At 36.5% G+C, this 26,549-nt stretch overlaps 1 protein-coding gene across 1 annotated transcript in view; it reads left to right on the top strand.

The window, feature by feature from the left end:
• CTNNA3 (catenin alpha 3) overlaps positions 1 to 26,549 on the top strand; it is a 584,821-nt gene that overhangs the window by 361,211 nt on the left and 197,061 nt on the right. Inside the window, exon 10 of the mRNA XM_026059969.1 lies at positions 16,839 to 16,931. Coding sequence (XP_025915754.1) covers positions 16,839 to 16,931 — 93 coding nt within the window. The remainder of the gene's footprint in view (positions 1 to 16,838; positions 16,932 to 26,549) is intronic.

The raw sequence follows: 26,549 nt of genomic DNA, 5'->3' as shown, positions 1-26,549 counted from the left end.
AAAGAGCTTTATTAGATTCTGGGCTAAAAGTATTTGCAAGCCCTCTCTGTAGATATGCTTAGACCTTTGCACTAGCCTGAGGCAAGCATGTATGCTGTAGGAATAGAGAGGGTATTCTGTCTGGTATACAGACGTGGTCTGTATTTGCAGTTCCACAGAAAATTTAGTATTAAATTTTTTTTTATTCTGGAACAAGACAAAACATACAGGTCCTGTAGTAAAATTCAAGAATTACAGTGTTTATTTTAAAATGGTATGAAGTTTGTTTTTCCTTGGGGAAAGGCAGTAAGAAGTGAGCTGGGCATTTTCTGACTGTTGTGAAATTGTCCTGGATTATGAAAAATCCCTGGAAGTTCCCACTGCATACTCAGAATTGAGATCATGGGAATCTTTGAAAGTATAGCCAATTCAAGATAAGTTAATTGAGGATTTCTGGTTTTATACTGCATAGCAGGATCCTTTGCCTAGGTTGCTGGTTCCATAGCAGAGTGGGACTTGTGGGACTTCAGACCAAAGAGCTGGTCTAGAAACCTGGCACGCCTTGGTTTCAAAGGACTTTGAAGTTCTCTGATGATGATAAAGAATCTGGACTGTCAGTGCATGCTGACAGCATACAGTAGAGTCTGATAAGAGGCATCCTTTTTAGGGCTGGCCTGAACTGCTATTTTCTGGTAGCAGACAGTACTGTAAAGTGCAGCTTAAGTGTTAATAAGCTCAGTTGATCACCATTCATTGGGTGCAACACCATGCTTATGACGTTACACTGGTTCTGCATTTGAAACAAGTGTAGTCTCCAGTGTGTACTCTGCCCTCTATTGTGCCATGTAGGTATGCCTAGAAACTCTGCTGAAATCTGGGCCCTGAGCTTGGGAGGGGTGGGGCCAGGATGCTGGAAATCTTGGTGCTCCAGGTTACAGAGCTGGAAATCTTAGAAATCCTGAGGTCTCCAGCAGTTAACCAATCAAACTATTATGTATTTTGGCAGGTCTCTATCAGAAGTCTGCCAGGTAGGCTGGATTTCATCAGAATCTTGGCTGTGTTTTGACAGATACTTTAAATGGTACGACTCTGTGAAGCATCTTGGTCTTGAAAAATTGACACTTCCAATTTTGAAAAGCACTTCATAATTCTAAAGTAAATTATTCTTAAGCTTGCTTTAATGAGTTATTTTAAGGGTAAATTTTGACTTTGGGAATAGATAAAATGTTACAAATTAAAAAAGAAAAGAAAAGAAATTTACTTATTGCCCATTTTCTTTAGTTTGTACTAGTACAGTTCCAGCACAAGTAAACACATGTATCTAGTGAGTCTGAATACTTGTACCTGTGAGCAGTGTGCTTTGGCAGAGACAAACGACGTGGAATTTTTGTTTGCTTTAATGATAGCCCATTTATCTGATGATGATTTTGATCTAATTAAATTTACCTTCACTAAAACCTCTCATGGGTCAGCTGAAATGAAGAGGTGGTGTCAGCCCCCTCCTAAATGCATTAATTGGTAAGGTTGTAGGTATTGCAGTATTAAAAATTCAATCTCTGCCTGTATTACCACTGCCTTTCTCTCTAATGTCAAAAAGAGAAAGCTTTTCTACAGTTAAATTAATTGGAAGATTGCAAGTGTATTATTTTAACATTTTAAAAACATTTGACTTTAAAACACACCTACTTGAAATGTTTTTTTTTTTCTCTCGCTTACTGCAGTATTTTGGTGTTGCCAAGATGAATGTAAAAAACATCTTGTAATTATTATTTATATAATGAACTGAAAAATCCCAACTGAGATCATCCCCACTGCTCCAACACCTCTAGTAACATCTAAGAAGGTATAGTCCCTGCCCTATACGACTCCAAGAAAAGGTAGAGTAACAAGGGGAAACAGGGTTTAAAGCTGAAGCAGAGCTCAAATCAGATGCCACAGGTCAGTGGCAGTTCAGTAGTGGATTCCAGAATCACCCATTCACTCCTGTGCTCCAGTCGCTGAGATGATACAGCTTTTAAAACATTTTTTGAAACATAGTGTGTTACTACATTTGAGGTACGTTTGTTGCCTTGTTGAACATACTGACTCAAGTAACAGAAGGTATTAAAGATTATATTAACAAAGTTKCCTTCATCTGTCTAATGCCAGATAGATATCAGAATCTGCCTGATCATTCCTCTGGATTGATCTTTGTTAATACTAGCATGAAATTACTCATTTCAGTAAGGTTCAAAGTGCTTCATTTGGATAAGGTCAAAACRCTGCCTTTTGTCATGATAATATTGACTATATATAATGTAGTTAAATGTAGTTAAACATTTGTTTGAAACAAAGGAGAGGAAGGAAATCGATAACTTCATTTTGGTGTGTCTCAGAATATTCCAGAATGTTCAAATTTTTAACCGAGTACCCTGACTCTTTGAGAGAGAGTATTTTGAAATACTAGACAGACACAGGAAATCTTGTTTCCACTCCTGCTCTACTAATATTTATTAAGTGCTGGGTGAGACCTCTGTGCCTTCAGTTCGTTAGCATATTGAGTTTCAGCTCACACTGATTTGAATAATGGAGGGTGTATGCATTTTGGAGAAAATATCATCTCTAGGGATCAAGTTCTGGCTCAGTTAATGCGTCAGAGACAAAGAAGTGAACATAAATTCAGATTTTGATAACTAGAAGAATCTAAGACTTGGGGGCTAGGGGAAAAAAAGGTCAGCTCAATGCATTTGGTTATCTGTATAACAAAACCATTATTTAATCTAATAGAAACATCTTAGAACAAAGGTAATGGATATTGGACTGCAGAATATTTGAATAAACAGTGATCAGAAAATAAATGAGAATATATTCATGCATATGTTCTGTTCCTACCTTTCCTTTTATAAATGAAGATATTGCGTAAAATTTGAAGATACCAAGAAATAATAATAATAACAATGCTGCTATGTTTTGAAAGAAGGTCTGAAATCTTGAGTGTTACCATGACAGTTTGTGGTTATATATTTTGAATTTGCTCCTTGATTATTAAGTGCAGAAGATGGGAGGTTAAATATAGAGAAGAAAGGAAGAAAGAAATTTTCATTCAAAAGGAAAAAGATATTTGGAAGTTTTACATTGAAATACCTAAGAAGATATTAAAGAATGAGTGAAAAAGCAAAGTATTGCCTCTCATAAGATTATGATGGTCTCTTACTTTAAATCTGGAAAATACATGGGATATTTGAAATTTCAGCCACTGTATTTGTTTTGAGAACTCATTAATCCACCCTGATACTTACTAAACTTTCGGAGGTGACAGATATTTATCAAGTCTTGTTAATGTCAGACAAGTAAAAGTTGAGTTAAGCTCACAGATTCATTTAAAAGCACTTCTGCATGTGTGGTGTCTGCATCCCTCAAAAATTTTAGATTCCGGCAAAGAGTTTTGGTAACTTTTCATCTTCTTAGGTATTTTAAGTAATTAGCTCAGTCTGTGCATGACTGATGGCCTCTTTCTGTGGTTAAGTGCTATCTTACTTGTCATATTTGTCAGATTGAAATAAGGAAAATAAAAAGGTTGGTTGCTGGTTTCATGATTGCAGAATTGGATAGTCACTTTTTTGAGAACCATGCTTTCTTCCAGTTTAACATACAAAATCTCTGTCTGCTGCTCAGATAAATTGCTCTTTACACTGGAATTATACTGAAAGTTCTGTGTGGATGAAGAAAGAGGTAGGGACAAGGCAGTGCAACATTTTTTTTTTAATTCAGTTTTCTGCTTGTCCTATTCTCTCTTTCAGATGGTTTTCCTTATATTTCTATATATACTCACGTGGTACTGGTTGGTGACCTCTCTGTTGTTAACAGTTCAGCAAAAGGTGTTAAGGGAAAGGATGTCTCCTTATTGTAGTTAGATCTTCTGCTGTTAGCTTTAGGTTCTTGGAAGGACCTTTCTTCAGATATTAAAGGCTACTCTATGGTCACTGCAATAGATTTTAAGTCTGGTGCTGGTGTGGGTGGTACATTCATTGAGGCACTATCAGTTAAATGTCGGTCATGTCTACAGACAAGTGCATTAAAGCCAGCTTCTCCTACTTAGTGGAATGTTCAGCTAATGTGGGTTGCCAGAAAACAATTGTAATCCAAATATAGTATCTTTTCCTTGTCTGTAACTAGGGCTGTGGACACTAAGGTCTAGAGAGGGAATCAGCTTTGCACTCAGCTGTCTTTACTGTATCCCAGAGCAGTGAGAGAAAGCTTAATTGGTCTCTTGAATCAAGCCTCATATCTTTATAGAAAAGTGAATAATTTCTGAAGTGTTACTGTGCAGGATTCTCACACATGTGCAATCTTTGCTTCAAAATACTGAGTTTTTAAATCTGTTTTCCATTTATATTTTGTTTTTGTTTATAAAACTTAGGCCCAATTTATCAGAACAGACTCCTGAATGTATGTGAGATAAGACTGGTCTGAGCACATACAGCTTGAAATAGATTGCAGTGGGTTGTTCTAGATTAATATTGGTTGAAAGGATAGAACAGTCTAGTCCATTGGTGCTCAAGTACCTTTATTAACAAATTACTGAAATCAGATCTTTTAGCATGCTTGACAAACAACCTTACAGGAAACATTTTAAGTTATGTAATACTCTTGAGGCATTTCTTTGTGTCAATAAGATAGTTACAGTTGAAGAGGGGCAGTGATAAGCCCCAGGGCATAAGGTAGAGCTAATTTTGTCAAAGCAGTAGTGATTATGACATTAATATTGTACTATGTAATTCAGTTCTGCAGGAAATAGATGAGTTAGAGATGCACAAAATGTAAAAGAGAAATGCAAAGAAATCAAAAGATGGGCAGAGAGGCTTGCATGTATGTAGTGCTTCCCAGTAGTTAAATTAGTAGATTTGGGAATGTTTCTGCAAGAGTCAAAGGCCAAAAGTTGAGAGAGAAACAGGGAAGGTAACTAACGCAATTTGTATTAAGTATGGTTTCTAACTTTACTCCCGCAAAAGTAACAATTAATAAAAATTAAAGTAATATTTTAACTTTCAGCCAGAAGTAATCTAAAACATTTTATAAACTATATAAAATAATACGGAAACTGACAGCAACTTGCAAATAGCTCAGTATTACTATTCAACTTAATCTGAGAAGAAATTAAGGTTTACAGTAAGAGATGGGTTGAAAAACAAGCAACATTGTGATCTTGCTTTATTGCCCACTGGAGGTCAGTTTTCAGTCCACAGGAATGTGGTTTTCCTCTCCAAAAAATGTTCCAGTCTATGTAAGTTTTATTAAGCTCATAAAAATACATATAATAATCATAAATACACATAAAAATGCAGCAGTGACTAGAAGACATACATATATCAATGCAGCCTTTTCCTTAAAAAGTATAAAATAGTGTCATTATCTATTGCTGAACTTCCTAGTTTTTCCATGACTTTTTTTTGTATGAATAAAGTCAGCTGCCTCATAAGGGTCTTTTTTTAAGGCTTTATGTATAAAGCTGTCTATTAGTAGAAGCTAAGAAAACCTCGACTTACAGAAGGTACTTCAATGTACTACAAAACTAGAAGCAAAGATTATGTAAGGACATTTTTTCAATTACAATTAGAGGAGAGCAGACCAACAGTTAAAAATGAACAAAACCACATCAATTAATGTAGATTAGGTGATTTATATTAAAAGCTATGTTGACTGCTGTAATGAGGATTGTAATGCAAATGTTATTCCCCAGTCTGCTTCTCGTTTGCTCTCAAATCCCACGAATGAAATAACTTCTGAACTGCAATTACTTGTGATTAATCTCTACCTTACCGGATTGCTTTATTGTTGTCTTTTTCTTCCCCCTTTCATTCTTCATATTTGATGTCCATCTCTTTTTGGCTGTTACAAAAGTAAAGCTTCATGGACAAAAGGTCTTTGAGGCTCTGCCTTTTGTGAAATTTGTACCAAAATGAGGCCCTGATCWTGGTTTTGGCCTTTTTAACCCCCTTTATCACAGTCATCAAGTCTATGACTTGTTAAATTCACATAAGCGTTAAAGTGATAGTGTATCTGGTTAGTAAATAGAAGAAGTATGTACAGGAAAAGCTTAAACTTAGTTTTGAGAAATAGCAATAGGTTTTTGTTTCGGTCTTTATTATATACATTTTGAAAAATGGCTGACAAAATCATAAGATCACCATGCTTGAAACAATTTTTAGTAAAGACAATATCTGAAATCCTGTGACATACAGAAATTAGGTTCTATTGTAGTAATARTATGTTAAATATTTATCGAGAAGGTTTAGAGCATTATAGCAAATTGAAAAAGGGAGGTATGTTGGTAATTTGATGTGATTTCACATGTTGCTAAATATCATGGAAAAACTTTTAGTTTAGTGTAACTTTGTACTTCATGATTTCTTGTGAAAAGATTGCAGTATTGTTTCTGAGCAGTCCATTGATACTTCTCAGAGGTATGAGTCTGCATGCAAGAAAGTGCAGCTTTCACAGAGCAGTCATGGGTCAATTGTCACTAGGAGTAAAACCCAAGAATATTCTAATAATGTGATATCATTTAATATGAGCGCTGATCTCAAAATTTGATAACATTTGGGCTTTTTAAACCTCTCAAGTATCTATAAATGTGCTACAAAAATAAGTCACTTTTGCATGTATTTTTTTTCATATTCATTTATAATTTCAAATGGCTTCTGGTTTTGAAGATGGAAATGTGACCTTACTGATATTAAACCTGTTTTTTAAATCAGTAAATCTGTTGTTTACTTTTGAGCTTCAAGATAAAAATTACCATATTTTCTGATCTGCTGTAGCTTTGATTCTGTTCTCAAATGACTACATGGATTGAAAAACTTGCTTAGAAGTAATATTATTTCTGCCATATATTTCCAAGTGGTATTGCAGACTATGGCTATTCTGCCAAACTTCTCTAAATCTGCTGTAGCACATCATATATTTCTCTTTCCCTCCATAGCAAATTCATACTATTATACCAAAAAAAAAAGAAAAAATTAATCTGAAGTTCAGATATAAATTACAACATGTTATTAAACTCTCTTCTAAAATACATAGTAGTTATATTGAGGTTTTAACGGTATCAAAATAATTTGGTATAACTATCTGGGAAACTGTAGAATAACTCTGGCTTTGGTCTGCTTGTCCCTGTTTAAAAACGGTACAAAACAGTGAAGAAAGCAAATATACATTCTGCTGACCGCTGTGGTCTTTCCTTGATAGGACATTACAATTCCAAGTTTGACTTCCTTTATGAGTTATATTTTTCTGATTGCTATCTAGTGATGAGATGTACAAAATGTAGGGAAAAAAAAGATGAGGCATTCAACATCAGAATTAAAAAATCCAAGTGAAGTTCCATGGAAAACACTTTTTGTTCGATGTTGCTAATTTAAAAGTTACACGAATGTCGTCATAGTTCTCTGATTTATTGTCTAAGGAGGGATTTAAACAACTGAATTCTTTTAGTTTGTTCAAGGTAGTTGAGGTTTTGATAAGATTCTGTGGATATTTGAGAGTCGTTATTACTGAGAAAGAGATTTATGCAGATTTAATTCAGTAGAATTACAGTTTTGCTTTTGGAAAAATATTAAATTACATAGCAACACAATTACAGTGAGAATGGAAAAAATTGAGGTTRCATAAGAGTTTTCTTTTGAGTAGTTTTTTTATGGGAACTTCTGGATGTCTGTTTCCTTGAGATACTAGTATATTTTGTCCATTCTCATTTTACATATGTATAGTAGAGAAAAGCCTTCTTTTACAGGCTAATAGATCCCGTAAATACAGCATGTTGCATCTCTTTTGTCTTTTCATTTTAACAGCTAAAAGCTTTTTGAAGAAAATGGAAGATTTTGTTTTGTTCTTAAGTCTTCATGCAATCTGCAACATTTCAGGTTTTATTTTAGATGCCATAAATCATTGGTGTGCTTTTTTCCTTAATTTGGATTAAGAGCATACTAACAGCTCTTAAAGCATTCTTCATCCAAGGCTATCCTTACTCCCAGCATGTTCTTCAGAGTATCCGTAGATAAACTGGAGAGTGAGGGTCCCCAGAGACTTCCTCACACTATGCTAACAAATCTTACAAAGAACTTTTGGGTTTAGCCTGCAGAACGGCGAGGGGCCTTGTGATGTTAAAGTTAGGCAGAACTATTGTTAGTGAAAGGAATAGAGTTCTTGACAGAAAGTCTTTGCTACAGGAATATGAAGTCTTCAGCAAGAAGGGGAATCACAAGCTTTCTTGAAAACAGCTTAGTCATCACTGGCTTACAGTATAAGTGAGTTAGGAGTCTGGACTAACATAATGAACAGAAATTAAGCTCTTATTGGTGGAGTGAGGGAGGTAAAATCTAAAGAACATGTTGCTTTATTCATTACAATTTGTATGAGGGGAATTTAGTGAGCTGGCAGATGGCCTGTCCCTAAGAAAATAACTGATATTTTTAGAAGTTAATGCAGTGCATTTGGCTGAAAACAATTTCTCTGTGATGCATTTAACTCTCTGTTCTCCATGTGGACATTTGATGAATAAAGCTTTTCTTAGCTGAGAATGAAGCAGGTGGTGATAAAGTGCAGTGATGTACTTATCTTTTGCTACCTAAAAATCTAGTTTCAGATTTGGCATTGCATATCTGTAGACATGTGTGATAACAGCAATGCTAATGACATTGGTGTTGACACTTGCTCTCTTTGAGCATGATCACATTAAGCAATTGCTAGACCTGCAGTACATAGTTCTGCTATGTTCTCAGAGAACAGTAGAAAACATTGGTTCAAACAGAGATGCTTTGTTAACCTAATATGTTAGTGGTTCATAACTATTTTCATGTTCTGCTACTGCAGTAAGTATGTTTTACTAGTGATGCATTTTGTTACAGTTATTTACTGTGAGATGCATTTGGCTGTATTTATCCACAGAGCACAAGACAATTCCTTCTTATTTGAGGGGGGTATGCCGTCCATTCAGATGACAAAGATCCTTATCAGCACAAGGCTATATCTTCTTACACAAACATTCAGTTTGTGTACGTTGGCAAAGGGGGAGTTTTTAAGCATTTTCTGCTTGTCACTGGGGAGTGACAAGAGAAGATGAGACTCCCACCTCACAGAATTGTCATCCTGAAGAGTTGGAGGCCTGAGGGACTGAAACTTACTCATTCTCTAATGGTATGAAGCATGGGAGAGTTAAGCAAATGCCAGACTGTGGGATGTTTTCAGAGTTTAGTTGGAGTTTGAGGGCATGCATCTTGGATGCATTGTTTGGACACATGTAATATCTGGGATTTACTGCTGAGTACCCATGCTATTCTTGACACTGTTTAGATAGCTATAGTTTACAGTATCATATTCATGAACCTCAGAGCTATCCCTTGCACATGCTCTTTGGCCTCTCTGTGACTATGGTTCCCCTTACTGCTTAGGTTCTCTCAGCTTTCTGCTAGCTGTTTTTTTTTCTTTCTTTCTTTCTCTTTTTCCCTCCTCTCTCCTGTTTCTCTCCTTGGTATAGTTACACATTCTGTGCATCACTTACTTTCTGTAAGCTCATTCCTAATGCTCCCCTTGTAATTACGGCATATACCTCTGTCCAAACCTCAGCCCTGCATATGTAGTCTGTTTTCTTTGCTCTTGATTGTGTTGTCTGAGGCATCTCTATCTGAAATCCTGGGATCAAACTGATCTCCTYGGTTGCAATGTTATTTTCTTTCTTTTTTTGTTCTGCAGTCTTTTCTCACTTTACATCTCATGTCATCAATCCTGCCTGCTTTTGCCTAGTCTCTACCTCTGACTCATTATTTGAAAACTTCCATCCTTTTCACCAGCTTTTCATTTCTTACTATGCATAGGTTCCTATCTACTTTTTGTAATTGCAACTTAAAAAGTACAAAGTGGCCTCTCTTCTGCAACTCCTACCTTTTCACAGACCATAAATATGTTTCATTTGTTCTTCTTGGATTGCTGTGTTTGTCTCAGTTATTGCAATTTTTTCTGTCTCTTTCTCAAACCCACTTCCAGGACTTTCATCYTCTTATTTTCTCAGTGTCCTTTGTTTTTTTGTTTTCACAATACAAGTGTACTTCAGTTTTTTTTTCCATATTAAAAAACTTCACTTACTTACCCAAATTCTGCATTTCTCCCTTTAATTTCTTAATTCATTTAATGATCTGCTTATGGCCACTGACAAGTTTTTCTTCATTTTCATTCCAGTTGCTCTTGAGTCCAGCTTCTTCCCTCTGCGTTCCACTAGCAGTGAACTCGCCAAATTCCCTAGTGCTGTTATTCTAGGCAGAGCTCAGAACTACACTCATTCTCATATGAAGCTGTTGGAGCTTTCAGGTGAAACGTTGCTAGAAGTGAAAACATACTTTGGTCAGTTTCACTGAGTCTCTCTCTTTTTTTTTTTTTTTTCTTCCCACTTACTTAAATTCAGAAAAATCAATTATTTACATAAGCCTGCTTTCCATTTGCCAATATTCTTCATTACAGTGGACAGTATAACAAATCTGCCCATCACTAAAACCTCAGGCCTTGCTGTGAGTACCTTCCTTTTGTATTGTCTTTGTTTTGCTTCACTCTCTGCCGTTATCTTTAGTTGCTTGTCTTGTGTTGTGGTTCTAAATGCTGTGACACAAGGATTAACTTCAAATTTTCATTATTCAGGTGAAACAAAATGTATTCACTTTTGTTTAAGAACTTTTCTACTAAGATTCCGTATATATCCCCTTTGCGCTGCCCCCCCCCCCCCATTAATTGTGGGAGAACTTACCTACTCCTTAAAGGGATTTGTGGGAGTTCTTGGGGTTAGCATTTTGGTGATCTAATTTTCAATTTCACYGCCAATCAGGTGGTTTTCACATGGAGCTAAGGTAAAGGCTCATCCCTAAGCTATACCCAACAAGGGAAGCCTTGGCTTAGGAGACCTCCAACTCTTCCAAGAGAGAAGAAAAAGAAAAATTTATTAACTATTGCAAAACTGGCCCAAACCCCAGAAAGAACCTACATAAACTATGAAACTAAGGCTTAATCCTGAGGCTGAATAATAAATTAGTATATAAAAATATTTTCAACCTAGAAATTAACTAGTTAGATTTCTCTTTTGCAAAGGTTGACCAAACTCTTTCTTACCTGAACAAGTTTGTTGATTTGTGTTCCATAAACTCGAATCCACAACACAATAATAATTTTAGTAAAAGTGTAGAAAACTTTTTTAAGGTATGTGAAGGATATAGTGAGGTAAACAGTAAATTCTTAAATGGCAGGTATGCACTGAAGCTAAGCTTTGTTTTTGTGGCTTTCTGTTTTTTTTTTATTTCTACACTTAAAAGTATTTGACAGATTATCATTAAATTATACATTATTTTTTAAAAAAGCTAAACCATGAGTATTTCAGTTTCTTGTAATTTAAATTCTTAAACAAAAACTTGAAAGCAGCTGGCCATCTGGTCCTGGTCAATTTTGGTAGGTATAGAACAAAAAGAAGTAGTGATTTTCTTGGTGTGATTATCTGTATGTACCTCTCTGTACATACAGGCACTCAAGAATGGAGACTTCTTAGCCTTAGCAGTTCAAAGGCATGTTCCTGCTTTGTCCTTGCATGTATGGCAAGGCATGTATGGCAATGGACAGGGCATGCTGCAGTTTCTCTCAGTTGTCTAAAAGCATTCTGAGACAGCTTTTTAAACATCAGCCTCTGTTTTTGTTCTTACTTTATTTTCTTGTTTTTATTAGCTGTACTTATTTGGTCCTACTTTCTTTGTATAAAGTAACTTCTTTTCTCTCCCATTCATCTTTTCTCTTCCCTTCTCAGTGACATTTTTTCTGTAGTATGGCCCATCTCGAAGAGGATACTTTCTTTTCCTTGATGGATGTGTAAGATGATTGTTGTCTTTGGTGAGGAACACATTCTTGAAAAATGCAGCATCGGTCAAAATCTGAGCCAAAAACTTGGGAGAAGTGGGAAGTTCCTTGTGAACAGATCCATTGCTCAGGTTAGAGTTAAGTCTGAACCAAGATCCATTCTCAGACCATATCAGGCTTCATTGGTTTGTGACTAATGTCTCCCAGGGTACTTCACCAATAGGATCATACCTTCCTCTTCCTTCTCAGCAAAGTCAACATGGTAAGACCTCTTGGTCTCCCAGTAAAAAGGCAGTCTCACTTGGCTTGTGACCTTCACTTTTCCATAGGATCTTACTGGACTGGGAATGCTTTTCCTTTTGTCAACAAGAAGGATGTTATATTATCTTCATTGCTATCAGCGATGTATGACTCTAGGGCGTTTGCTGTTGCAGATTATCAAGCCTTTCTGAAATCACCAGTGGAAGTAATTGGCATTCTCCAAGATGCTTTCCTATATGTTTTCTTCTGTTTTGCCTTATAATCTCAATGGAAAGCTTTTGAAAACCTGAGGTTGAAAAAAGCTGAGGATATAAAGCAAGTGGAAGGTACATCAGGGTACAGAGTGTAAGTGTACTTGAGCATAATCAAGTGAGCATAATCAAGCCAAAAAGCTTTCCATCTCAAAGTATTTGTGCCAACAATGTGAATGTGTTCATATATAATGCATCTCAACCTCTAAATATCTCTTCCTTTTTCTTTGAAGCAGAGTCACACATGAACCGTGTCTGAACTTTTTCAGCTCACACACTTAAGGYGCAATTTTTCAGACAAAAAGCTCTCCTAGACATACATACATGCTCCCTGTAATATGTAAGCTAGTGAGATAAGACTATAATTACATTATCTTTATGGATTGCATCTTGCATGCCCAGATCTCATTTTTGAACAATTTCTAGCCTGAAGAGTTGCTGGTTCATTGAATTCTAAAGGAGGGGGACTCCTGCCCTCCAGTAAAGAAACATAGACCCTCAGTCAATACTGAAAGTAAAAACTCAGGGTAAAGTGCCTGTAAGAAGCTTTTTTGAGTTAATGAACATGAAGGAAATGTGCGTTGGTATATATTTTGTGCACAGATAACGGGCATCAAATAATACAGTCTTTGGTGTCTTCATAGTCTAAAAACCAGTCAGATGCATGGAGTATTTTATATTTACTATTGCTACTACAATCATCTGCCCAGTTCAGAGTCTCTCTCTTCCCTGTTAAGACTGCACCTTAATTAGTGTATCAGGTAATATTACTAAAACTCATCTTGGATGGTTCATTGTCTGTTCATCATGTCTTCCTGAAAGAGCTGTGTGGGTTTACTTTGGTAGTATCTTGGAAATGTTTGGAGGGAAAGATTATGAATAGACTTGTACTGCACAGTGCAACAAGTTGAAGAAATAAGCTTTTTCACAGGGAGAAAAAAGCTGAAAAATCTGTGATGACTTTTTAAAGTTTCTGTTAGAGCTAACTTCAGTTAGACCAGCCTCCCAAAGATAGCTTTGTCTTTGTTCTGACAAACTTTGCTCTTACAAAAGGGAATGTTTTTCTGACTGAGAATTGTTGGCTCTTTATTCTGCAATTTTACTTATTTTGACAGTGCAGTATACTTAGGCTTGAAGACCCTTGAAGATAAGGTAGCGACTCAGCATAGAAAATACAAAACAAATGTGTTGTATTTGTGTAGTTTAAATTGCTTAGGAGATGGACTGTAGCATAATAAAGAATTTTTCTCATTTGAGAAACCTTTCCAGATGTGTGTGACATTTTCAGGGAAGCAAGGTAATAAATCTTCTCAGAGTTTAGGGCTTGGTTTCCTTATAGGTTGCAGGCATTTAGTATTGATGAAACAGCTCATCATCCTTTGTAGCAACATGACAGCTTCAGAAAAGACTGATTTGAGGTTCTCAAATAATTCAGCCCTACCTTACATTTGAAGAAATTACACATAAGAGTTTTTTTCATCCTTTTTCAACCACATTTAACTTCTTTCCGTGTGATTTATATGGATTATGGTGTTATGAATTGTGGTGCTAAGGAGATTTTTTTCAGGAGGCAGTGAGGAAAAGACTAACAGTGCACTGATGGTTGAGGCCATGCTAATGATTTATTGGAATCTTGATTGTTTTGGGTGGAACAGCTATTAATCTAAGTACCTTCTACTGAGATTGACAGAATATTTTTACTTATGCATAAACTATATATATATACAATACACATACAAATGGTGCCATTTAAGTACTAACAGAAGAAAGTTTTACCCATTTTGTTTAATGGGAACAAAAGATTACCTAATGTCAATTGAGGTGTGAGGCAAAGGACCAATTTCACTGTTGGTATAGTAGTGTTAGTATGAATTTGAAATACCAGCAGAAATGTTGTAGCGCAGTAAAACTGGTCATGCAAAAGTGACTAGCCAACTACTTTCTTTATTGATTTTTAAAATACTTTTAAGTGTAAACTGCTCTTTCAGAGTCTTACAAAAACGTGTGTTCTATGATTTTTGTCCTCCTTTGGTCCTTGCAGCAAATGGCCTTCTGTTAGATTTTAGTTGTAAAGTGGCTTAATGCAACTTCTTAATGTTTATATCCTTAATTTGCTGCTAGTGCTTTAAGAACACCAAGGATTACTTACAGCTGAAGAGTCAGGAGGGGAAGGATAAGAGCAAAACCTTTTTTTTCAAATTCTATTTAAAAAATGTCATGGTAATTGACTTCAAAGAAAAGTGAATACTTGTAGATTAAGAGGTCCTTTCCAGCCATTTTCTGAACATATTTAGCCAGAGGACCACGTTTCTTTTCCTTCTAGTGTTTGATATGACATGGTAAAATACATTTAGTTGATCCCCAGATGCTGATCTGCTTTGTAGGAACCACTGGTATGGATTGGTTCAGCATTCACGCTCATATTTTGAGGAGAGGGTTGGACTAGGTGACCTCTGGAAGCCTCTTCCAAACTAAACTGTTATATTATGATTGTATGACACAATTTATGACAAGGACTGTCATAAGCAGTTATTGCATACAGTGGAGAACTCAAAACTCTTCTTCTGGATAATGACAGCCAGGATCTGCCTACCATGTATGCATTTACAGTGGATCCCAAGAAATTAAAAAAATTTCCCACGAACTATGAAATGAAATTGGAAACATGGGACCTCATGGCAAAGAGAAAAAGTATCTGAGAGTGTGTATTTCATTCTGGAGGATGGCTTTTATTGCATTTTCTTGCACTTTGAAGTGTTACTGCTTCAGGCAGTGAGGAACTCTGTAGGAAAAAGATCAGTATTTTGGCACTCAGCCTTTCAGAATACTTTTTATATGTGATAGTATATTAATGCAGCATGAATGAATCTAGTGTTGTTACATTTGGGATGCACAAGCAGCTCAGAGATTGAGGCAAAGAAATTCAATTAAAATATTCAGTATTATAGTTATATGAATTACTTTCTGTAAGCAACAATGAAAAATCTTGCCCTTCAACCCAGTGGAAAGTAACTGTTTTGTAGGAGGGAKTGAAGTGTCTCTTAGAGTTGTATTAGAATGATACCAAAGCATTTGTAGTAATTGTACATAATATGCAGTGTGAGCTCCTCTGTGAAAAGTGATTTCTTCAATCCTAACCCTAACTTTTAAGCAGACAAGACTATGCACCATATAGGTGGGGAACAGATGACTTGTCTAGGAATACTAGGAATATGCTGATAAAGCATTTCTAACTAAGCATAGCTATATGTGCAATGCTATGCATTCTAGCCCTCATCCTCTTCAGAAGGAGTCTTAGTCATGACTTCTGAATTTTTGGTAGGGTAAAATAATTTATGTGGCCTTGGGCTAACTAATTCTGTTTAATTATTTTATATAAATTAACTAAGAATAATGGAAGCCTTTGATAATAGATCGTCACTGAATTACTGCTCTTTATAAATCGTGTCCTTAAGTTTAAGTAAATGAAGAGGAGTTGTTTTTACTTTTTAGCACTTGAGCCATACAAACTATTGCATGAGTTTTGAATAACCATGAATTAACTATGCGTATTTGTATCTGTGTTGATACTTACATTGCTAAAGAGGGCAGTTCTGGATCCATGTAACATTAGTGGGACTCATACGGAATACAGCTACTTTAACAATGGCTATTTCACTAACTGTTGCACTAACGGGTGCTGTAGTTTACATAAGGGTCTTATATGACCTTAACATGGTGAGAAGATCTACCAGATCCCCATGCCCCAACCCCTGTTGTGTCTTGTCAAGCCCACCTGTTACCTCCTGTTGATACTGAGTTGCAAAGAACTGAAGTGGGAATGCATTCTTTTTCTTTTGTTTACTCAAACTTGTAGAACCATGAAGCCACCTGGATGGCCTTTTTTCCTGTAGAGAAAGCTGTGTTTTCTCCATGGTGTATAGTAAAATAAAATGGAACTTATGCTTGTTTAGAAAACTGTGATATCTGTGGAAGTACATTTTCAGTATAAGCTGTACTGATATGACTATTTTAGTAGAAAATCATACCACTAATTAATTATCTGTGGATAGCTCAGGGCATAGATCGCTCTATCTGCATCTTACTATGGCAAATCAAGGCTAATATTATTTGATCTTTAAGATCCTAAAAGTAAGGAGAAAAAGAAAAATCAATCACAAGCAATCTAGCTGAAGCCTTAAGATCCTAATTTGAAATTTCCTAATGGTATCCAAATAGGAGAGAACATCACACTGCTGCTATTAAGTGCTGAACCTAAAATGGGAGCAGGCCATGAGACTTCTTGTTCTTGTCACCTCTTTTCACAGTCCTGTTCCCCCCCCCCCCCCCCGAGTTTCCTTGTTCAAATGGGTTCTTGGCCAAGACATGCATAAATACATTATTTCCCTCAATAACAGTAAGTTATCTAGCAGAGATATTTTTGGCCTATTTTACAGTCTGGAGATGAATACTTGCTTACAAAACTACTTTTTTGTTCATTTATTTAAGGTTGCTAATCTTGCTTGTTCATTGTCAACAAATGAAGATGGAATGAAAATTGTCCACGTGGCAGCTAATCACATAGAGACTTTGTGCCCACAGGTATGACTTTTTTCAATTAATTCCCATCAGAGTGCACTGGGTGTATGCTGTGTTTTTGTTATACAACACAGATATCTATTCATAGTCCTTCAAACTAAAATTCACACTGGATTCACACTAAAATTCAGGTAAGTTGAGACCAAAGGATAAATCAAGGGCAAAAAATTCAGTTAATACTTTTATTTCTTTGTGGTAACATAGTTGTTAATAGTTTGTATTGATTGGGAGCCTTAAAAAGTTGTAAGAACTGCAGTTGAAAGAAACAAATGTTTCTAGATATTTCTGAAATTAGACCTGATTGAATAAACAATGTTATGCGATAGGTAAATTGGAAGTGTCTTTGCTCTTACAAAGCAATACATACTTTGACTTTTAACTTGAAGCATTATTGCATCTTGGTTTAGTGTGTACGTATATATGTGAATGTTCCAGTGTGAATTCCTCTGATTAACAACAATCCAAAAGCTTGAGATTTTGCATTAAGCAACTGAAYGAGAAGCAGCACAACTACAGATGCATTTTTGGGAAGGTATTAAGTACCAAAAAGGTACTCACTCTGTATTTGTCGTATTCAAAATTATACACATACAAAATTCGGCAACTGTATTCTTCTATTTAAAGCAAAACATGTTATCGAATTGTGTGAATCTGATCTGAGTGCATCAGCTGTGTAAATTCAAGACCATTAGTTCTTTAAAAAACAATATAGGTTACACAGTGGCCTAAATATTCATACTGCTTCACATGTTTGAATGATAAATGCAGTAGAAATAGAAAGTGTGAAGAGCAAATATTAATAATATGTTCAATTACAAGGTTGAGAAGTCCATTTTATGCCTGTTGAGTAAATGGCAAGACTCAGAGAAACTTACATCAAGAAAATGTGGTAGTCTGAAAATTTCACAGACTACAGTGTTTTCTCTTGAATCATTCAGTTTGTGTATATTTCTATAATGTTTTTACAATTCAGTGTTTTTTTTCCATCCCACTCTTTGCTTTAATTTATTATTGGTTTTAATCTTGTAAGAAGAATTTATGAACAGCTTCTTCCAGGTTCTTTGTTTCTCTGAGGGTACAAATGCACCTTTTTAATACATTATTATGCATCCAGATGTAATTTTCTTTCTTTTTATTGAAAACATGCACTTTAAGTATTGAATTTGGTACCATAAACTCCTAAAATCCAGTTTTTACTCCAACATTGATTTTTCTCCACAGCCATTTAAGTTTCTAGGGCTTTAATTTCCTGTAGTAAAATGGAAGTTTGGTTTAGTTTTTTTTAACCTCAGGGGTGAAACTGGGATGAATTAGTTGATGATTATAGATCTGTCTAAATGGTGAATGTGATATGCACGTATTCAGATTATGTAATTATTGATGATGTGTTCATCATGCAAGATTTGCTGCTTTCTCAGATAAGCACCATGCCTTGTGAAAGCAATTGGTGTTTTACTTAAATGAAAAATAACAGAAGGCAGCTCCTACTTTTTTACAATAAAGCAGATTTTGTCATATCATTTAAAAATTCTCCACAGGGGAAGTAATTATGTCTGAAGATCTCTGCAGGGCCTATCAGTTAGAGTTTGGAAGGGGGAAATCTGCATGCAGAACTCCCCAGTGTGCTTAGATCTTTATGGTAGAAAACTTTTTTACTCTCATATGCTCTGAAGGATGCCTTGTTTGAAGGGAGTCATGTTGTTTGCGTTGAAATCTGAATAGATTGAGTTAAAAAGACTCTAAAACCAGAAAAACCCTTGGAGTCTTGGAGTTCTGCAGATTTGAGCAGTAAAATTTTCCATATACCAGTAGGGAAAAAGCAGATACAGAATTTGCAAACACTGGAGGAAAGCCTTTACATTATTAGAATTCATACAAACACTTATGTTACACTGACTATGCTGTACTGTAGTTAAAAAATAGAGGGTTGAAATATTTTGAGATATTCAACAAAAGAAATCAGCTAGAGATATACATTAGAGCAGATACGAAACACATGATGCTTGTTATTACTGTATTTGCATGAATATTTCATGAGCAATTAACTTTAAAAATATTTAATATTTTGTCTATAACAATAGAATAAATAAAGAGCAACTAAAATGTTTCACAAAATGAAAAATAACTTCTAGCCTAATTGTTATTAGCTTTTGGGGAGGGAGGGTTTCTTGAATATTTTATATAAATACTTACAAAAATACCTGCAAAAGCAAGCGCAAACTGTTCTGGTTTTGAACAGCAGGGGTAGAAATCTGCAGAATTATTTCTTAATCTAGAATTTGAATTTGTTACCCATATGTTTCACTTCTGTGGTACATTTTAAGAAGTTTCTGGCTCCTCTTTTATACGTTCCTCTGGAGTAGACAAAGGTTGCTGATAGAGGTTAAACCTGTCAGAGTTAAGAAAGATTCAAAAACATCGTAAATATAGGAGACTAGCAGCCAAGGGTGGGGGTTTCTCTCTGCCTGGATTCTTGATTTACATTTACGTCCAGTTTGGCCTAATTCACTTTTAGGTGGCTCAACAAGCATGTCTGGCACACTAGACCAAAAGGGGAGGAGCTGGGGAAAAAAGACCCAGAAAATCTGTTTGTGTTTGTGGATATAAAGAGGATCCAGCCTGCTGTCTGGCCTAGGTTCTGTGCAGGAACTGGGTCCTTAAAGCCATTTTTCACCTAGCACAATCCTACACTTTTTTGAAGGACCTGTTTGGAAGTAGAGGAGGTGAGTGAGTGGACCTTGACAGTAAAACATGACCTACACGGGCATTGCAAGACCTTTTGGCTCTCATATCCAAGTAGATTGCTGTGCTGACTTCTGTGCCAGGCTGTGATACCAAGGGCACCTTCCTGCTTGCTTTGAAAAGGAACATCATACAGTGCAGACTAGGTTGTCCAATAATATAGTACACATCATGCCACAGCCATTATATGAGGTGACTGAGGAGCAAGACTTGTATCCTATATGGCAGAATTTGTCCAATGAGTGCCTTGGTGAAATGGAGGTTGGCTTCCTCTTAGCCCCTGGCACTCTATCTAAGGGTATATTTCTTCTGAGAACCAAGGAACTTCCAGTTCTGTATTCTCTCTCATACAGATATAACTGCAGTAGACACCAGCATTTGCCTTGATGACTAATTACAGAAAAACGAATGGAAAGATTGCTTGTAACAGGCTTTACCTTTCAGTTCCATCACTGTTGTATGTGCAGTAAATGAAATTTTACTTCTGGAGAGAATTACCTGAGATTTGTTAGGGTTTTATTTTATTTGTTTAGTAGGTGTAGTTGGAGTGTTAGTTCTCTTCGTGTCTGTAGTAACTTGATGCTTTGAATCTTAAAATTGCTCTATAGTGGAATGCCCATTGAGCTCAGTCGTAGGAAGAATCTGATATATGTAATAGTACTTCTGCTCTGCACTGCTTTTCAGAACCTTTTACTGACACCTGACTATTGATATTAGTTTATTGAATTTGTAATATTCAGTAAAGGGATATTTAAATGTATTATATTTCTGTCCCTTATCCTGTTTCTCATTCAGCAGATTGTCTTCTGTAATTCATTTAGTGCCTACACTTTTTCTTTTTTTCCCCACCTCTGTTTCCTGTGGGCATCTGCACTTACAGTTTCTGTTGTGCCTTACCAAAATACTACATGAGAAGCTCAGGTGGCTTACTTAGGAACAGAGGAGTTTGCCTAAGTTTGAGTCCTGTTCTTGAAACACCTTTAGTTCAGCTGTCTGGAAGAGGCTGTAACAAACACCCGAAAGCTAATTTGGGTCTAATCTAAATTGAATTTGTAAATCTGCAGGTATATGAAAAGAAGGAATGAGAAAGGGAGAAGAGTTGGGCTTGGATTCTAGCAGCTTGATAAGTAGAGGGGACTTGGAGAGATGGCTCATGACAACAAACTTAGTTTTGAGATCTTGCAGAACCTCCTGAGAATCTTTCACACCAGATCTCTGACAACTGTTAAGACTGGTGAAGTATGTTACTACAAAGTATTCATATTGAAAGACCTCATTTAAAAAATATATATATGCAAGGCTTTGTGGGTTTTAGATTCCATGTTTATGAAAATAAATTGATTCTTAAGTCAGAAACCCTTTGCTGTTTTACTCCAAGTGCGTTAGCAAGGGCACACAAACTGATTTCATTGGGCCCCATAGTTCACTCTTCTCCATCCAGATTTCATGCACGGATCTCAGGAGATAATGCTGATCAAATGATACACTAATTTTTAGAAGAATCTATTTTCTATTTAGGTTCTTAAATTCACTGACCAAAATGTAAGAAACTGCTTAGTATTTCCGTTGTTCTCAATAGAACAATGGAAATAAAGGGGAGCTCAAATCATGTGACTTCACTCGTGAACTCCCTGTAGTACGTCATGCTATGTGGGGGGATCTGGCAGAGAGAGCCATTATTGGTCTTTATGATAGGTTTGAAAGGAAGCAAAGAATTCTGGTACGCTTCCCACTCTCAAAGAATGTCTCAGAAATTTCCAGTTTCTATGTTGATTATTTTTTTTATATATATAATGTTGTGAAATATATAGCATATATAAATAAAGCATATATATCTAGACATATCTTCCCTCACTCTAAAATCTCTTAGGGACAAAAGGTAAAAGTTGTCATATTTTTCATTTCTTCCCTCAGAACAGTTCTGTTAGTATCCTGCTGTAAATCAGGCTGATTATTATTTTGGTTTGCAGTGCTTTAGGACCTGTTTTGGGTACCTGGCTTTGCTGTGCTCATTTTACTAAGATGTAACATTTCTTTCAATACGAGGGGCCTCCCCATTCCACAGGAGGAAATCTTAAACTAAAATTTTTCAGTGTACACAAAAGCATCTGATAAGCATCCTATCTTAGTGCAGTTTTCCAGGTAAAATTTCAGCATTTTCACAATCCAAATCAAAATGTTTACTTCTGGGCAGGAGTACCCATCATCTTTTAAGAATTGTTTGGATGATGTTATTTAACTCCATTCAATAAATCACACTGCAAAATCTTCTGTTAGTAAATTCTTAATAAAATGTCAGACTTCCGAAATGGTTTTAGACATGACAACCATTCAAAAGTCCTGCAGACAACTCTCTGAAATCAAAGCTATGGCTCTTCTAGAACTCTGTTGGTCATAATCTGTAACAGACAATACTCAAGTGTGCTCTTCATTGACCTGTGTTACCTGAGCACTGATCTTTAAGTAAGTTAAACTGTGTGGTGTTTTGGGCTCATTGATGCAGTCTGTTTTTACTTTTATATTCGCTGTTACTTCCTCTCTCACAATACTTTTCAAAAATTAATTTTACTAATGAAAAAAGCATAACACTTGGCAGATTTGTGGAAGACAGAGCTGTCATTCTCAGTGTCATCTTCCCTTGTTGTTTCATATGTGACTATTAAAATATCACCAAAGGTAGAAGATGAATTTTTTGTGTGTGAGAGTTTGTAAATCAGTGTGATTGTCCAAGTAACATGAAGAGGTATTGGGGTAAGCAAGATGCTGAGCTGATTGGCAGAAGCATACATATCAGATAACCTAACCATTCAAATAGTGATCTGATAGCTGTATCTTTAAATATTTATTTGGGTGACCAGCATAATTGAGCTGCTCTTCAGTGCTAACCTGACCATCTGGAACTCACTTCAGTATTTGGAGATTACAGAACTGCTTCTTTCTTGATACATGTACTTGCAGTGAGGAGAGCAATAAGAATTGCAGAGACTTGGGGTCTGGTCTGCCACATGAGAAATCTAGCCCCTACAGCCCTCTTTATTAATTTTAGTCTGGGTGCTGTTATAGTGATGCTTTCTTTCCTGTCTCTCTAGTAGACAGCTTTAAGCTTATTACACGTTTGTCAGGATCATGTGAAATGGGCATGTTGTTTTGTGTTATTTGTGGGGTGAAGTTGGGAGAGAGGTCCAAAGTAAGCATTCCCAGTTCAGTCCACCCACCACTTGTATTTTGTCCTCTTCCAGAGTACACTGATCACACCTACAGCTTGGTTCAAAGTGTCATGGAAGCCTAAAGCAGCCTAATGTTTCAGCCATGTGCACCACATACAAATGTATTCAGCTAAGAAGCTCTCAATTCCAAGCAGGGACTACATATTCTCTGTATGCTTTCTTGAAACTATGGTCATGAGTTTGTTTCCTATATATTTTGCTCAAGCTCTAAATGTAAATACCCTCTAAATATTTATTTTCTCAAAAGTAAACATCTTATCAGTGCATTTTTCCTTATAAAAATCAACAGGGGTATTTAATCTTTCTTTTGAGCTATATTTTGATTTAGTCTTACATTCTTTAGCTTTTGGGRGGTTGATGCAGATAGATGGATATTATTTACTTCTGTATTATTTTCTAAGAAGCGTATACTGTATTGAACAAAACTGAAAATTCTCCTTCACRAAAAAGACTTGATAGATAATAAGGGAGCAGCATTCTTGCTTTTGATGTTACATTTTTCAGATACTAGAGTTCAGATTTTTTTTTTACAGTGCTGTAGATTTTTGAAGTTATCAGAATCTGCATTACCTATATAGTTACTCTTATATTAGAGAAGATCAGTCATCCTTTTTTTTTCTTCGCTGTGGTACATTTAAAGATGGGGGACAATGAAGAAGCTTTTCATTACCATCATAGAAACTATTCACCATTATCATTTTAATAACCAAAATTGTTTCATCTTCTTGGTTGAACAGGCTGAGTGGCATCTTCTTTGCTCTGTCATAATACTATTTTCTCCACATACAGCAGTCCTGTGCAAGGGCGGAAGTAATGGGGGGGAACTTGGTAAATCAGTGAGGTCTCTACCATCTTCTTTGAGAGATAAAACAGATGTTAGTATCTCTGCCAGTATCAGTTGTCTTCTTAAGTGCCATCTCCAGTCTTTAAATTGAGAGATTAATTATAAGTACTATCATGCCTTAATAATATTTTTCAAACAGAAGCAGACATTTTGGTAAAGCAGTATATTTTTTTATGTAACTTTTCACCATGTTATCAAAGCCCAAACATGATGTTGCTAAGTTAATGAATAATTGTCAKTAACTTTGGTAGATAGGGTAGTCTGCTTGAGTGTTCCTATGCTTAATTCTTTTTCTTACACCTTGGTTCCACAACCAGTTTAATTTGGCATATATCGTCAGTGCTGCCTAGGAGTTTGGTCTCCCTCCCTATTCCCAAGCTGTTATTCCTGCCTTTCCTTGTGCCTAAGATTAGCAACTGTGTAGCTACTCAGTGATCTGGATTAGGAAACTGATGCTGCTGAGAATTAACCTGCCAGGTAAGTAAGGTCAGTTTTTGGTCAAGTCGGTTGCCAGATCTGGTTTACTATGTGGATGTGTGAATACTACCTGCTGGCTTAATCACAGAATCACAGAATAGTTGAGGTTGGAAGGGACCTCTGGAGATCATCTAGTCCAACTCCCCTGCTCAAGCAGTGTCACCTAGAGCACGTTGCACAGGATCGCGTCCAGGCGGGTTTTGAGTATCTCCAGAGAAGGAGACTCCACCACCTCTCTGGGCAACCTGTTCCAGTGCTCTGTCACCCTCACAGTGAAAACGTTTTTCCTCATGTTAAGATGGAAGTGTCTGTGTTTCAGTTTGTGCCCATTGCCTCGCGTCCTGTTGCTCGGCACCACTGAAAAGAGTCTGGCTCTATCCTCTCGAMACCCTCCCTTCAAATACTTGTACGTGTTGATAAGATCTCCTCTCAGCCTTCTCTTCTCCAAGCTAAACAGGCCAAGCTCTCTCAGCCTTTCCTCATAAGAGAGATGCTCCAGTCCCCTAATCATCTTTGTAGCCCTTCGCTGGACTTGCTCCAGCAGTGCCACATCCCTCTTGTCCTGGGGAGCCCAGAACTGGACGCAGTACTCCAGATGTGGCCTCAGCAGGGCTGAGTAGAGGGGGAGAATCGCCTCCCTCGACCTGCTGGCARCACTCTTCCTGATGCACCCCAGGATCCCATTGGCCTTCTTGGCCACAAGGGCACATTGCTGCCTCATGCTTAACTTGGTGTCCCCCAGCACTCCCAGGTCCTTCTCCGCAGAGCTGCTTTAAGGGAAGGAATGAGAGAAAGGAGCCTGAAGGAGGGGCAGACCACTGCTTTCAGTGGTAGACTCCTTCTTTCAGTGGTAGTACGGACTAATGACAGATTAAATTTATAATGGCACAATTTTTGTTATAAAGTTGATGTTTGTTACCAGTATCAGTGAATAGCTGTTATCACCTATCAGTAGGCACTGCATTGAAAAAGTTGCTACTCCAGTCCTCAAATGTATTATTAGGATCCTATTTCTTGCAGATGATCCTTTGTAACATGAGAACATTTCGGCCTTAATGTGATGGGCTGTCCGCAGCAAAGGAACATTCACAAAATCAGCCATGCTACAGAGTTTTCAAGCTGGGTATCTGAAAAGGACTGAAAATAAGACAAAGAAAACCTTTCTACTTTCCTCTAGCATTATTTTTTGACATTAGTAGCTGTAGGCTGTTAACCTTTTTCTGTTTGTGGAATTTGACGTGTCTTCTTATAAAAAAAGATGGTAAAGTTTGTGGCATTTTTAGCTTGTTATGGTTGTTGGAATTCCAAAGCTGGGGACCACAATAAAGTATTGGAAGGCCTAATACCATATGCTCTTATTCAGGTAGACTTATTTGGATGTTTGCTTTTGCTTGAATTTTTCCAATAATTAGAGTTTGAAGTTAAAAAAGAAAAAAAAAAGAAAAAACTTCTTAAACTATGATTCTTGAATTCCCCTGAAAGTCTCATGATGGCTGCTTGTCTGTTGTATGATAGTATTCAGAGAGAGAATAATTAACTACAAAATGCCTTGAGGTTTTTGGTCTTAGCTTTCATGTTTCAGCATCCGTTATGTTAGAAAAGAATCCTCAATGAATTCACAGTTTGTAATATTAAATAAAAATGCCAACTAGACATGCTGGGTGGCCTCATCTTCTGTAGCAATACAGAAGCCTTCTGTTTTATTCTCTGCTTTCCCCACCTGCAGTCAGTGCAGGCATTAGGAAGGCATAAGAATGATTAAGTTTCTTAAAGTTCCTGGAGGGCATTCACTGTGAATTCATACTGCACAAAAATGCTGTTAATGTTCTGTAAACAATTTATTTCTCCCTGTATCTTTAAAATTTGAAAGGATTCTTCCTGGAAAGGTATTTTTTTTTTCTCTCTTCAACTTCATCCTTTTTTCTGAATTTATAAGTTTTTCTTGGATCCCACATTTTTTGGTGACGGTCCTGTACCAGAATTGCTAGGGAAGGAAAGAAAGGTAATAAAACATCATTATTAGAGACTTGTCGTAATAAGAAAACTACTGAGTTTGTAGAGGAGGATGGCCATACAGTAGGCAAGTTTGCAGTAGGACATGACAGCAAAATAATACCACTCTTATGAAATTCATATTTTCATGGTTTCAGAAGAGAGAGGAGGACAGGAATAAAAACCAGAGAATATAAATACTTAGAGCAGGCAGTAATAAAGAAATACAAATAGCATATGTTGACAAGGGAACATGTTCCTCTTGTTGAAGCAGGAGCTTAAGATCGAAGTCACTGCTCAGATATGGTTCCATCTCTGACGCAGCTTTGTTTCGTGGCT

The sequence above is a fragment of the Apteryx rowi genome, unplaced genomic scaffold, assembly GCF_003343035.1.
Source record: "Apteryx rowi isolate R43461 unplaced genomic scaffold, aptRow1 scaffold_162, whole genome shotgun sequence".
Classification (NCBI taxonomy): Eukaryota; Metazoa; Chordata; class Aves; order Apterygiformes; family Apterygidae; genus Apteryx; species Apteryx rowi.
This window is presented reverse-complemented; position numbering and strand designations above follow the sequence as displayed.